General features: G+C 33.7%; 1 protein-coding gene and 1 pseudogene across 1 annotated transcript; one reads left to right on the forward strand and one right to left on the reverse strand.

Moving 5' to 3' along the window:
- Positions 1-7,779: 7,779 nt before the first annotated feature.
- LOC131633244 (aspartic proteinase-like protein 1) lies at positions 7,780-11,987 on the forward strand (annotated as a pseudogene).
- Positions 11,692-14,520, reverse strand: LOC131633254 (uncharacterized). Its single transcript, XM_058903959.1, has 8 exons — positions 14,320-14,520; positions 14,109-14,217; positions 13,602-13,717; positions 13,400-13,519; positions 13,150-13,239; positions 12,885-13,006; positions 12,441-12,684; positions 11,692-12,262 (listed from the first exon to the last, which is right to left on the reverse strand). The coding sequence occupies exons 1-8, from the start codon at positions 14,518-14,520 to the stop codon at positions 12,116-12,118; spliced, it is 1,149 nt and encodes a 382-aa protein (XP_058759942.1). The 3' UTR covers positions 11,692-12,115.
- Positions 14,521-14,753: the final 233 nt, after the last annotated feature.

The following is a 14,753-nucleotide window of genomic DNA, read 5'->3' on the forward strand; positions in this document are numbered from 1 at the left end:
CCTTGTTGAATTTTGGGTTCATGTTGAGTAAGTAGTATGACTGATGCTCCACTGTTGTTGATTTCTGTGTAGCTCTTCCTCTACCTGCTAACCAACATTTTTTATTATCTCAAAATCATGCTCCTGCAGTAGATTTGGTTTTGCCATGGTTTCTTGCAAAGTGGAGCTTCTGCGCAGATACGAAAGATCAAGACACCAATATATTAGGAACTAAAATTGAGATTGCTGGTTGGATTTATTTGACAGTAATGTATAAAAGAGGAAACTATTGCTCTAGTAATTTATACTTGTGTAATGTAAACTTACAAAATTTGATAAAATACTAGAAAAAGTAATTCACAAAATCAGTGAATTTTGGTTGATCAATGTGATTTCTTTGTACTATCTACCACTGCACACAATAGAATAGGTTTTGAATCGTGTTGCTTCTGTTTGTTTATGATAAAAAAGTGTATGTATAGTAAAAGCTTTGTACTATCTACCACTACTCTCACAAATTAAATATTTGAGTATAGAACATAGTAACATACATATAAAGAGTATTTAAATAAGTTTCATGTCTACAAATTAAATATTTTAAATTTGTTCAATGGTACACATAAGAGAGATGAGGGTGGTTATGACTTATGACTTATGACATCTATTACGCCCTTATATTTTCCATTTTTTAATGGGAGATATTTGATAATATTGATCTCTATTAGGTTAAAACATCTTTCGATGGAGATGATATATGTGTTATATAGTTTATAAATTCATATTTTTAAGATTAATTTATTTGATAAGTATAATGTTTTACGAATTTATAATTTAGTTTTTATTATTTAATGGTTTTTATATTTTAATTCAAGTAAGTTATAATTTATTTTTTCTCTTAATTTTATTTGTGATTGAAAATTTAAAATTAATTTAACATAACTCTCTTAGAATAGGATAGGAATAAGTTAATGTTCAGCAGAAAATGAATAATTCTTTAGCGCCATTTTATATCTTATCTCTTAGTTATTTACTTTATCATTTTTACTTTCTGATGTTCGTTTGATTTAAAAAAAATACTACAATTAAGAAGTAACAATTTTAAATTTGATCGCAAATTTTGAATGCATCAATTCACATCCTTTTCTATATTTGAAGTCACTTGTCCGACATTACTCGATTCCTAAATTTTAAAAAAACAGATGATAAATAATTATGAGAAAAAAACAATTACATGATTACAAAGTAAAATATGAGAAATTGTGAAGAGAATAAACTGTGTGATAAATACTTTCATTTTCTTTTTCGAATGGAAAATGTTAGAAAATAAAATTAATTTGGTGTTTTTTTTGGCAAAAGAGAAAGATAGTAAAAGAATTTGATTAAATTTAAAAAATTAAACTTTTAATTAAAAAATCTTCAATTAAAATTTTATTTTAATAATATTTTATTTAATAAATTAAATTTAACTCACAAAATAATATAAATATCACAACAACTTTTAAATTAAATTCATAAAATACATTATTGAATTATCTCTCACATTAGGCAACAATGTTATGCCATGCGACACGACAATAAAAGGTCACAGTACACTTGACAAATGTCTAAATATTTATTACTCTCTTTCAACTTTTCTCTTCTCGCGTGTTTAAGGAAAAATCCACCGCAATTAGAATTTAACAAAAGTATGAAACACCGCTCTGTTGACGACGACTAGTTTTCACTAGAATTTCACGGGTGATTCTTTGTCTTCCTTTCTATTTCTTCTCTCCTCTCATCAGGGAAGATCACCTATTTTCAAAAACATGTTATAATCTCATCCTTATTACAAATGTGAAGAAATAAAATCATCAAACAGTAAAATCTTTTGCGCTTGACATCTTTAACAATGTTTGTGATATACCTCTTAGTCAACTAGCAATCCCTCGTATTAAAGGTGATATACTTGCGATTAGAATACCGAAAGAGGAACACAACTTGGGGGTCGAAGCCTACAAACACCATCTTCATGCAAGAGTGGTTTGTCCCCAAAGGGCCAATGCCATAACGGTTGCAAACCTGAAGCTCAAACTCACGGATCTATGGCCATCAATTGGGCAATGGGGGGTGTTACGTCATTAGGAAAGGGTTTCTTTGAATTTTCTTTTCCCTCTCTAGAATATGTTTAAAGAGTGAGGTCGGTTAATGCCTAGACTTTAAATCAAGGAATCCTCAAGCTTCTCCCCTAGTCTAAGGACTCTGTCCCCTCTACACTTAAACAAATTTCTGCTAAAGTTTGGATACAGATACATGGTCTCTCCCAAGAATATTGGAGGCCACACATAATATTTGTTACTGCAAGTAGTATAGGTACACCTATCTGCATTGACTCTGCTTCTAACAAATCCTCTTTTGAACAACCATTTGGATAATTTAGGTGTGTATTGGTTGATCTTAGCTTAACAAAAGAATTCAATTGTAAAATATTAGTGGATACAAATTGTTCGACCCAGTAAACCCCAAATCCTAAACCCTAAAGAATATGACTGAAATGAAAATGTCAAGAAGGATTCAATAAGAATCTTATGTGAAAAACTAACTAGTGACGTCGAAAGAGAAGTTTGACAAGAAGAAGTCAGAGGTCAAGCAGGCACAAGCATACCTTAAAGAATAAGAAACATGCATACAAGGTTGTAGGAATGTGTGATTACATCAGATGATACTGTTGATAATGAAGGTGAGCTGGTACATTATGCTTTTTATGCAGATGTTGAGCCATTCAATGTAACTGGGGCATTGAAGGACTTGAAATGGATGCAAGCGATGAATGAGGAATGACAACAAGCCAGTTCATAAAACAGCTAAGTCAATGTATGTTCTAGTTGGAAAGAAAATAGTCCATGATGAGGGCAACAAAATTGTTATGGAACCTGTTATTCAGGATAATATAGAGACATAATGAATTATAAGACAAGAGGGAAATTAACAATGGTGGTGCCACCCTACACTCCACAGCAAAATAGAACTGTCGAAAAAAAGAACAAGACCATCATGAACATGGTGAGAAGTAGTGGAAAGGAAAGCACTTACCTAAAGAATTTCGGGGAGAAGTTGTGTCAACTACAACATACATTTTTAACAGATGTTCGACGAAAAAGCTAGAAGGAATTACGACAGAAGAATGTTGGTCTAGTGTCAAGCCTAGCTTAAGTCATCTGAAGGTATTTGGATCCATAGCACATTGACACGTGTCTGATCAGTTGAAAAGAAAACTTGATGACAAGTCGAGTTAAATGATCCTAATATGGTATCATTTGACTGGTGGATACGAACTGTTCGACCCAGTAAACCCCAAATCCTAAACCCTGAAGAATATGACTGAAATGAAAATGTCAAGAAGGATTCAATAAAAATCTTATGTGAAGAACCAACTAGTGACGTCAAAAGAGAAGTTTGACAAGAAGAAGTCAGAGGTCAAGCAGGCACAAGCATACCTCAAAGAATAAGAAACATGCATACAAGGTTGCAGGAATGTGTGATTACATCAGATGATACTGTTGATAATGAAGGTGAGCTGATATATTATGCTTTCTATGCAGATGTTGAGCCATTCAATGTAACTGGGGCATTGAAGGACTCGAAATGGATGCAAGCGATGAATGAGGAATGGAATTCCATCAAAGTCAACAACACTTGGTCATTATTCGAATTGGCACAAGGCAAGAAGGCAATCAATGTGAAGTGGGTATACAAGGCAAGCCTTTTGGCGGAAGTATTTCTTCATAAATAAGAAGTCGACTTCGACAAAGTATTTTTTTTGCAGTTTTTTCAATTTTTTGGATCGGTTTCCAATTTTTTTTATTGATTTGGATTTGAACACGCGTAGTATGTATGATTATTTTTGTTATTTGTTGTTCTTTTATTGTTCTTTTTGTCCTTTAATTTTATTTTGACTCGTCTTACATCTTTTATTGTACTTTGGTGTTTCTTCACCCCTTTCTATGTAATATTATAATATTAATTGCCAATAAAAAATAGTTGCATAGACAAGAATTCAAGTACATAAGCACGTAATTTAACTTTAGTTGAATCTCGATCAAGCCATTAAAATTTGAATTTATATCTACATTTATTTAATATCAATTTAATTTTGATTAAATTGGTCATGTAGTTTACTGGATAATAAATGGGATGTCACGGATTTGAATTTAAAATCCTACATATGATGCTCTTCTATAACTATCAAGTGAGCTGAATTAAAAAGAAGTTATCAGTAAAATATAATAAATAACAATTTTTAGGAAAATATAAAATATGACCGTAAATTTGTTTTGTATTAATAAAAATACAGAAAATTTGAATAATGAATAAGAATAAAGTGATTTAATTAAAAAGTACTAATAATTTTACAAAGAAAAGATAATGGTTTATCACCGCCTTATTCCGCAAATACCCGTTGCTGCATGCGCCCTAATCCGCGAAGCCAAATAATTATAAATAGCAACAACCAACAACAACAACAACGTTGTTTCTCTCTCAGATAATCAATCTTTGTCTCTCTCTCTGACAATCAATCTTTGTCTCTCTCTGACAATCAATCTTTGTCTCTCTCATTCTCTTATTTCCTCCTGGTTGTGAGTGATGGATCCATCACCTACTCAGATTTCATTTTCCTCGCCACATTCATCACCATCTTCTGCTCACATTTCAATTTCCTCACCCCCACCTGCACCAAAGCCTAATAAGAAACGAAAGGTACAATTTTTAGATGATGACATTCCTCTTCAAATGATCACACTATCATCACCTCATCATACTCTCTCACCACTGCTCAAAAGACGCTTAGAATTCATGGATGAAATCATTGAGCTCCGTGAGATGCGTTTGGAACTGTACCGTCTCATGGAGGAGACCGAAGAAGCCGTTGAGGCCGAAAGGAAGAGGAAAATTGCAATCTTGATGTCATTTAGATAGTAACTAACAAATTATTGTTCCTTTCAATCCATTATTATGCATTTGTGTATTCTTGATCAATCAGCTCTCAGGTATGTTGTTTTATTTCCCAAAATTATTTTTGATCCATCTGTTACAATGCTTGTGTCATGATGACTATCAGGTAATTACAGGTAATGTATTTCTGTTTACCCTTTACTTTTCTTCAATGTAATGATTAAATGAACATGTTGTTGTTTCTCTAATTTCAATATTTATTCATTTTGGCTGATTTTATGCTAATCTTTGATCTCTGATCTCTAGCATTTATTCAACTGTGATTGTGATTATTAGTATGTCATGCATTTATATTTCACAACTCCAAAATTGCACTTTGGCATTTTCTATCCAATTGATGGTTCTTGTTTTACTGTGCTTAGTGTAAGGTATGGTTTTGTTAATACATATAACATAAGCCATTATTCTATGGCTTAACCATTTTCTTGTGATCCTTTTTGCTGTTTTTGTTCCTTGTAAGACAAGGGTAAAACGAGGTTAATCGAGATTCGTAGAATTTTCATCTTTTGTTTTAGTCTAATAACTTACTTGTTCATTGGAGTCTTTGCAGGTACCACACCCTTGCTACACTCATGTCATGAATAGGTCAAAATTAGTCTTGAGATCATTAGAGGTAACCTTTTCAATCAACTTCCATATACTACTACTAGATAGCTGATTGATCATATTCTATCATGTGTCCATTTTGTATTCTGTAATTTTCTATCTAATTCTAAGAAAATTTATCATACTTTTTATCTCTTGTTCAACACCTGGTTTAGTTTATACCACTATTAGTTTGTTTATATAACAAAAAGACCAATTTTGCCATCCAGCCCAAATGTTCTGTCATGCTCGCTTCATCAGTTGTCACCACCAAACTTGTTTCACATAATTTAATTAATTCTCATATCCAACATTATTTGCTTGGACTTAATTATAGGTCCTTTTCTTGAAACCTCAATTTTTATAAGACCAACCAATCTCATTTTATGTTTGCTTAACTTAGTTTATAGTTTGCTGCTAGATTTTGATATCATTACACCATGTTTGCGTAACATGGTAATGTAACACTTGACTAGTTTTTCTATGAGCTTGCATGTTAGCATTAACTAGTGCAAGAAGCATCATGAGTGATCATGACATGATTGACGTTGTTTTTCGTTTCACTGTTTCTTTTGGTCATATTTGATAGGGACAACCAGCAGTTGAGGTTACAAATGAAGGCGTTGACGATGCAGGACATTCAATAGGTTCTCAACCCCAAGAGTGTAATCAAACCAACAACTTCAGCTCAACTGAAGGCAAAGAGATAAGTAGTCACACACTAGTTTATCAGATATAATAGGGAGGGATAATCCTCACCTTAATCAATGAATGATGTGAATCTAAATTGTAATGTAACAATCTGATTTAGTTCAATCTCCTAATATCTCTTTATGTCATTAATAGAAAGCAATTAACTATACTTGTTTGCATTTTCCATGAGTAGCTACAAATAGAATAAGGCTCGCCACATGTCATTTACTTGTTTGCATTTTCATTGTATGTGACCATTGCTAGCAATTTTGCTGGAATTGTTTATTTTCTATTTCCCCTTAGTTTTATTCATTACAATGATTAAATGTACTTGTTCTTTCTATAGTTTCAATATATCTTCCATATTAAATTTGGCTGCCTTGCTTTTCTTGTTCAGTTTATTTTTCTGACTTTAAGGTATAATCTTTGATCGGCTCCATGATATTTACAAATTGATGCAGGGACACTTTTGAGTTGGGTGGCTAGTCATACTCAACAAGCTGCCAAAGTGATGCATGGAGGACACCTTTGATTTGGGTTGCTAGTCATGCTCAACAATCTGCTAGTGTTCATGAACAAAAACTTCCACCGGTCTACCCTATTGGATGCACAATCTGGATGGGGTCTGTTAGTCTGGTAGCTTGCAGACCAAATGAGTTCACAAGATTTTTGCTCTCTTACCTCTGATTTGTGATTGTTTTCTTATATGATATAAGACTTAAGCGTGTAAGACTGTTATGTTTTTTCAAATATCATTTGGTTTCAAATATACACAATCAACATATTATTTTCTACACATTTATTTAGAAGAATGTAATACAATATAAACATCAGAAAGAAGCATTGTTGCTTATTACATGAAAATTATTTTAAAATTGACTGTCAAGCGTGTTTAATCTTACTATCTTAAATATAATTCTTCACATTTTTTGTTTCATAGCAAAAACTAAACACTGATCAAAATGGTGTCTTTTCACCACGAGGAAAAAAGAGATTAGAAGTAGTATCATCTTGTAGTAATGCCAATCTCACAACAGGTTCAGCACCTTCATTAGAATTCTAAATTAATATTTAGAACTTATAATAAATTTAAAAACATATTTTAATTAAGCCTATGCAACACACGGGTTATGTACCTAGTATAAAAATAAAGGAGGATGAAATTTCTAAATTGTGACACATGGGATTTTTGTATGACGTGGAACAAACTAAATTATTTTATTAAGTCTTCCACGAAAACGCAGAATTAGACTCTAAATTGAGTTCTGAGTTCTGACTCCCACACGAAACTTGTATCTTATGCTTTCAGTTTTCTAACACATATTAGAACGCACCAAACGACCCTGTAACTTAAGTTATGACTTGCAAAGTGAGAAGTGGCAAATTAATGTTTATTCAGCAAATAAGTAACAGAATTAAAATAAAAACAAAAATAAACTAAACTTGAAGAAGACATCAAAAAGTATAAATAACATTGAAAACTTTAGAATTTTCATGACACAATAGTAAAAGAGTGTGTATCAAAATACACAAATGATCATTTGCAGATTTTGTGATGAAGCAAAACTTCATCTTGCTTCAAGGAACAATGGTGATGCACAGCTTCAATCAAGGCCTAAAAGAAACATCTCTGAGTATTTAAGGTTGCTTCTAGAGAGTGACATTATTCATCATGGGATGAAACTTGGATCGCAGTATGAATCTCTTTACCCTTCTGAGGGAAGAGAAACTTTCTTCTTTGGCGATGACTTTGTTCGGTGAGTGTATCTTTGTGCATGTTTCAGTTTTTCACAAAATAGACATTGGTTTAACAGTATGGACTAAAATTACGTACATAATAATTTTGTAAGAACCAAAACATGCCATTTACTTTTATAGGGACCAAAAACAAAATTTTGATATTTTATATGGACCAAAAACATATTTAACCCTTGTTTATTATTTATAAATACCCATGTTAAGGCTCCCACGTTGGACAGTATAGGGTCGTATAAATACCCATGTTACGTAAAGGCTCCTGACCCTAAACACGTAGTTATAAGTGAGAGTAATCTTCATTTAAAAGTCGATTTTTTAGGTATAAGTTTGACCCAACATATATAATCTAACATGGTATCTTAGTCTTGTTTAAGATTTCTTGGACCACCCGCTATCAAATTTTTGCTATCGGGCCACCTACCATTTATTTTCACGGTTTAGATGTGTTGGTGATTTTAGTATCATCAATGTATTTTGGTAGTAATGTGATTTACTATAGGGCGATGCAATTATGCGTTAAGCTTGAAACGAGTTAGGGTAGTGCGGAGTGCACGCTCGTCGAGCCAAACGTGTAATTGAATACGAATAATTGAAACGGGGTTCCAAGGTGCGAGGCAGCGCCCCGTCGGGGTCCAAGGGGCAGAGCCCCTGGCTGTTTTCTGAACAGTTGTGTCTTTTCGGTTTCTGTTATTGATCTCCTATATAAGGAGTCATTTGGCCTCGGTTTTGGTTACACGAAAAACCATACTTTCTCTCTACATTCCTGATCAGTTTTCTTTTGCCAGAAACAGATTGTTCTTCGAGAATTATCCCCACAAAGATTTCGTGAACCCAGGCAAGAATAGGGTCGAAATACTTTGTTCGGAAAGTGTACGAACACGATTCTTCGAAGTTATCCAGGATTATCATACCCGAATTTCTAACAAACGAACAAAGTTAAGATGTGGAGTCCTGGGTGTGAGAGAGTATGTTAAGGCTCCTACATTAACATTGCTTATAAGTGGGGACATTCCTCACCTTAAATCCATACCTATCTTAGGAGTCATTTTATAAATGTACAAATTGAAGTCATGTGATGTTTATTTGTACAAGATCAAAACAACAAATATTTATTTGATTAAATGACTAGAAATATGCGAAAAGTTGATGTTGAAGAAGGTTGTGAATGAGATGTTGGGCCTAATTCTTTATGGAATTTCAGGTTGCATTACACATGGATTTATATTGGGACTCCGAATGTTTCATTTCTTGTTGCATTGGACACTGATAGTAATCGGCTTTGGGTTCCTTGTGATTGCATAGAATGTGCTCCTTTCTCAGCTGATAACTACAATGTGTTGGTATGTAGATGCCATGAACTTCATATGCCTTTTATTTCTCAAACCTTTTCCATTTCTGTGATGTTATGAAGAGCTTCATTGTTGCTCCATTTAGTTCAAGTTTTGTATTTTGTATTTCTTGATTTTCTTTATTAACTCGGATGCTATTTTCATTTTGTGAATCATTTGTCGTGTGAGAATAGGGGATTCTGGGATTAAGCAGTCCTATAATTTTTCTTGTTTGGACTTCTTTGATAAGAACCTTAGTAGATTTAGCAGTTTTCAATGATTGATTGACAGATGCTCCCTCGTATATGGGAGCATCTCTGATGCAGGATAGGGATTTCAATCAGTATAGTCCATCATTGTCAATCACCAGCAGGCATCTCCCTTGCAGTCATCAGTTGTGTAATCCAAATACCAGTTGCAAACATTCCAAGGATCCTTGTCCTTATTTTGCTGATTACGCCTCAGATGATAATACATCAAGTTCTGGATTTTTTATTGAAGACAAACTACATTTGGCATCCAACAATGCAACAAAAAATTATGTTCAAGCCTCTATCAGTTTTGGGTATGTATAGTATTGTCTAATGGTATCATATTATTTTGTTCACTCAAAGTTGGGGCTAGGACCTGGAAGCATCTCATATGTTCTAGTGGTGTGGTGAAGATAATTAGTTTTTATGAGTGCAGTTGCGGTAGAAAACAAGGTGGAGATTTTTTAGCAGGAGCTGCTCCTAAAGGTTTGTTGGGGCTAGGACCTGGAAGCATTTCAGTCCCAAGTTTTCTGGCAAGGGCAGGACTTATTCGGAATTCTTTCTCACTTTGTTTAAATGAGAATGGTTTGGGAAGAATTCTTTTAGGCGATCAAGGAGATATCACCCAACAACGATCTACTCCATTCTTGCCTGTAAATGGGAAATTGTATGTTATTTTTTTATAATCCTTTTTCCGTTGCCTTATGTTTATAGTCGCATCTTAACATGTTCCTAGCCTTCTTGGTTTGTCTTGCATGTTAATTGGTTGAGTTACTGCAGTATTGCTTATGTTGTTGGGGTAGAGAGTTTGTGTCTTAAAGAAACTGAATTTGAAGCACTTATCGAAATTGGAACGGCTTTCACATATCTTTCTAAGGGTGTTTATGAAAAAGTTGTAGCATATGTAATACTTTTAAACTTTTAACTTTCTTTCATATCACAAAGCCATCATCAATTCCTAAATATTTAAAAAGAAAGAGATTTATAAGGATTTCCGTGAAATACAAATTCCATATTTCATTAATTTTTATAATAACATGCAAAAGTTCATCTCATTGTAGTGTAGTGTGGTTTGTCATCATGCATAAACCGGGCTAATAATAGTTTGTGTTTAGTACAGTTTGACAAACAAGTACATGCAACCAGGGTTATCGCTCCACAATTCCAATCAGATTACTGCTAGAATGCTAGGTTAGAAACTGAATGATTCGGCTTCTTACATTTCATTATAAGTCGTCTGTTTTTCCCATGACAGTTCACATGAGTTGATTAACAATCCTCCGATGAAGTTCACTTTCTCTAAGAATCAATCTTTTATAATTCAAACCCCATTAGTTTTAATCGGTCAGATAAGTTAAACCTCCAACTCCTTACTTACTCTCATGTCTTTTTAATATAAAGGCAAGTGTATTTTGTTGCAACTTTAGACTCAGCATGTGGTGAGTAGTAGTATACTTGCAACTTTTGGCTTCTATTCATCGGAAGAAAATTTATCTTTTTGCTGAGGCTGAATTTTTAGCAACTTGAAATATAGGCTGAATTTCTTGCAACTTTGGCTTTTATTCATCGGAAGAAAATTTATCTTCTTGAGAAATCTCGTTTATCTTCCCAATATCATTTCCCTATATTCTTTATGATTTTGATGATATACAAACTAGTTGTGCAGGGTCATAATACTTTTTGTTTGGCTGTATTACAGTCTGATTACGACGACTACATCACCATTGGACGTGAGTATACCCACTGCATTCCTTACATCAAACGCAGTCTCATTTCCTTTCTCCATGCACCGTCTCTTAATTCGTTTCCCTTTTCATATTCTTTTATTGATTTATATTTCTCTCCTTTTTTCTTCTCCCTAGAAACAAGTTTGAGAGCACATGCATGTTTGCTGACAATGATTTTGTCTTTAATTGATATTTTTGTTTCAGAAAACTTCTTGATGGGCTATCATATGGTCTTTGATAGGGAGAATCTAAGCTTTGGCTGGTCTAGATCCAATTGTGAGTATTTTTCTCACTTTAAAAAATTCATTGGTTTTCTGTTCATTTAGAATGGATTCTTATTGAATTATTAATTTTTTGTGCCATTTGCTAAAGATAGCCTTCTGTGTTTATCTTTTTATCTTAATATTTATTTAGTATTGTGGGATTACCTTATATGTTAAATGTCTTCTATAGCTTATTCATTTGTTTCTATTTCAAGCAAACAAGGACACAAATAGTAGTATCGGCATTGTTTCTATAATTTTCTGCCCTGTGTTGTGACTGTTTTTCATGGTAATTTCTGCTTGATGCTAATAGCTAAGATTGCAGGTCAAGATAGCAGCATGAGAGCACACCAAATTTTACATCACTTTGAGTATGAGCAAAACAATATATCTGAACCATCCAACTCTTTTTAAGAGATTAAGCATAGGATTGTATTCATCAGCCATAAAATCAGCACAGCAAATGTGAGATTCATATACGAGTATGATCAATTTACAACAAGATATTAGTGAATTGTTCTAACCTCAGTAAATTTCTATGTTCAATACATACCAGAATCTTGGAGTGATCTACAGTATTCTGATATCTTTGAGGAGTTTCTAACCTGGTCCCATATCTTGGCTGAACTTTCTAGCCATTCACGCTCAGACACGGGTCTCATGAAAGATGACCGCTTCACTGATAAAATCTGACAAAACATATCACAATAAGTCCTAAATTCTATAGATTATTAATACTAACTGGTCAGCAAGAAAGGAGGTAATATATTTACAGCAACAACAAAAACTTAATAAATCATATAGGGAAGTATTTATGGGATATTCATTCCGCACATGTGGCGTTTGCATGGAGATAGAAAGAGTTACCTGATCTCGTATTTTCCTTAGAGCAGAAATGTAACTCTCAGCTCTGGGATTTTCTTTTTTTTCTTTACATGGGATCGTAAACAAATTTAGCGTGTTAGAATCTGTATCCCTATTAAAAGATGAAACTTGCTCATCAGAATGGTTTCTAGTAGTTTTTGTAACAAAAGAGGATGTTTTGAAATACTGCATGAGCTCCTTCTTCAGCAGCAAAATATTTTTAGGAGTCAACTCTTGTTCTCTTAGCCTGTATTAGTAAACATAAAGTTAATGTGAGTGCTTCATTATACAACAACCTTTTTCCTATTCGGTAATGGAGTGGATACATACAATGCCAAACAGTGTAAACTTATAATCTGATTCGGATTGTAAAATAATTTCAATTTGATGACTAATTTATGCCAATTCTTTTCTGCAAATATATTCGGGCAAAAAGAAATTTCTTACTTTGTGCGTACAAAAACAGGAGTAGCCATGTATTCTCTTTCAGGAACTTTGCTATCTTTCTCAAGCCCTGAGCTAGAAGACAGTAAGGATGGGTCTGAAATGTCACCCTTCAGCAAATCAGCCTGTATTATAACAAGCACAGCATGGTTATTCCTTTCAATGCTTCAAATAGTAAAAGATGAGACCAATACCATTGACACGGGCATCAAACACAAGAATGAAGCATCTGCAAATATCATAAGCAAACTAAGAGCATTGCACATACCGTTGACATCAAATGCCACAAGTCGTCATCATGGACTCCGTCTGACACCACCAGCAGAATATGACATGTGGATGCTAGAAAAACAGCAAGCTAGAAAGATTTTTTTAGCATCCCAATACGATCAAATTGATCAGACACAACGGTCGGTAATAAGTTTAAAAAAAGGACAATTGTGATCATGATTGGAAGTTTATACACAGAATTATATTTTCATTGAAAAAGTATTCTCTGCTCGGGAGTCACTGTTTACCTGAATAGCCATAATCTCTTGAGCCAATTCAGCTGACAAAGATTCTCCAGTCATCACCGAAATTGTTGAAGACCCATCAGGTTCCATCATCTCAGCTAAAACAGAAGCACTGAATACAGGCTACAAATACAAGGAATCAAGTGATTACACAAATAAGAAAATGAAGAAAACATTTAGAGCATCAAGTTATCATGGTTAAAACCTGTGTATCAAGAAGAATAACACGTTCAGCCGATATCCTTGGTTCAATGCCCTTAGAACAATGCCTTGCCGTAGCTCTTTCCTCTTTAGATTCGATGACAAAAGGTGGTAGCATCTCTACTACATGCCCAGATATCAATCAAATCAAAGTTAACAAATGTTCAAATAAATAGAAACATTAAAGTAGCGTAAAAACTCATTCTAGTCCATAGAAAAAAATGCATAACATAGTTTAAATCATAAGAATTACAAAATCTTGATGCATTAATCTATTGAAGGACACATTTATGGTGGTTATAATTCAATAGCATAGAACAATTTGAACGAACCTATATTGTTTTGCATTAAGCTATTTAATACTAAATTTATCACTACTAAGGTATTGCATAAAGGCTTTTGCATTTTGGTAACAGATGTTGCGATGCTGATTGCGGTTGTTGCGGTCTGAATTAACCACAATTTGAATATATACTCTAAAATCATTTGTGAGTAAAGAAACTAAACTAACCCGAAGAAGTTGAATCAAAAGCATAAAGTTCATTCATTATAGAGGACTTGCCAACTCCAGGTCCTCCAATCACTCCGATCACAGTGAAGTTCGTATTCTCAGTCAAAAACTACACCATTATGAAAATCGAATATCAAATTACGGTTAATCTTTATAAACTTCGAATTGTATATGTTTTGATTGAACGAATTATAAAGCTGAAAGTTCGTACAGGGAGAAAGCGATCGGGCTGGAAATTCCAAGAATCGGAGAGAAGGTTGAGGGATATGGCGAAAGGGATACCGGAGTGGTGCTGCGTGGTATCTTCTTCTCCAGATTCACCGCGGCTGAATTTTCCGGCGACGGGAGCTCCGGCAACGAGTTTGGAGTTTGCAAGAAAGACCGTTGGAGGAGAGGGATCAGGTCCCGCCATTTTTCCGTTTTAGTTTCTAATTTGAAAATTGGGATTGCAAGAATGTGATGTAACTGTTTAACTGTAAGAATTTAACAAATGTAAGTACAACAAGATTTTTTATAGCAAGCTTGAGAAAATTGTTCACCAATATAACTTGTAATACGAACAAAAAAATGAGAGAAATATAAAAAAGTTGGTAGTGATTTTGTGAGTAAATTTGGTTTTGATAAACATTACTTATTTCATTCCAT

Source organism: Vicia villosa, unplaced genomic scaffold, assembly GCF_029867415.1.
Source record: "Vicia villosa cultivar HV-30 ecotype Madison, WI unplaced genomic scaffold, Vvil1.0 ctg.001100F_1_1, whole genome shotgun sequence".
NCBI lineage: Eukaryota > Viridiplantae > Streptophyta > Magnoliopsida > Fabales > Fabaceae > Vicia > Vicia villosa.

Coding starts and splice junctions, on each gene's coding strand:
- LOC131633254 (XM_058903959.1), bottom strand. CDS start 14,520: ATGGCGGGACCTGATCCCTCTCCTCCAACGGTCTTTCTTGCAAACTCC. Junction 14,218..14,319: donor AGCCCGATCGCTTTCTCCCT/GTACGAACTTTC, acceptor ATAATGGTGTAG/TTTTTGACTGAGAATACGAA. Junction 12,263..12,440: donor TAAGGAAAATACGAGATCAG/GTAACTCTTTCT, acceptor ATGTTTTGTCAG/ATTTTATCAGTGAAGCGGTC.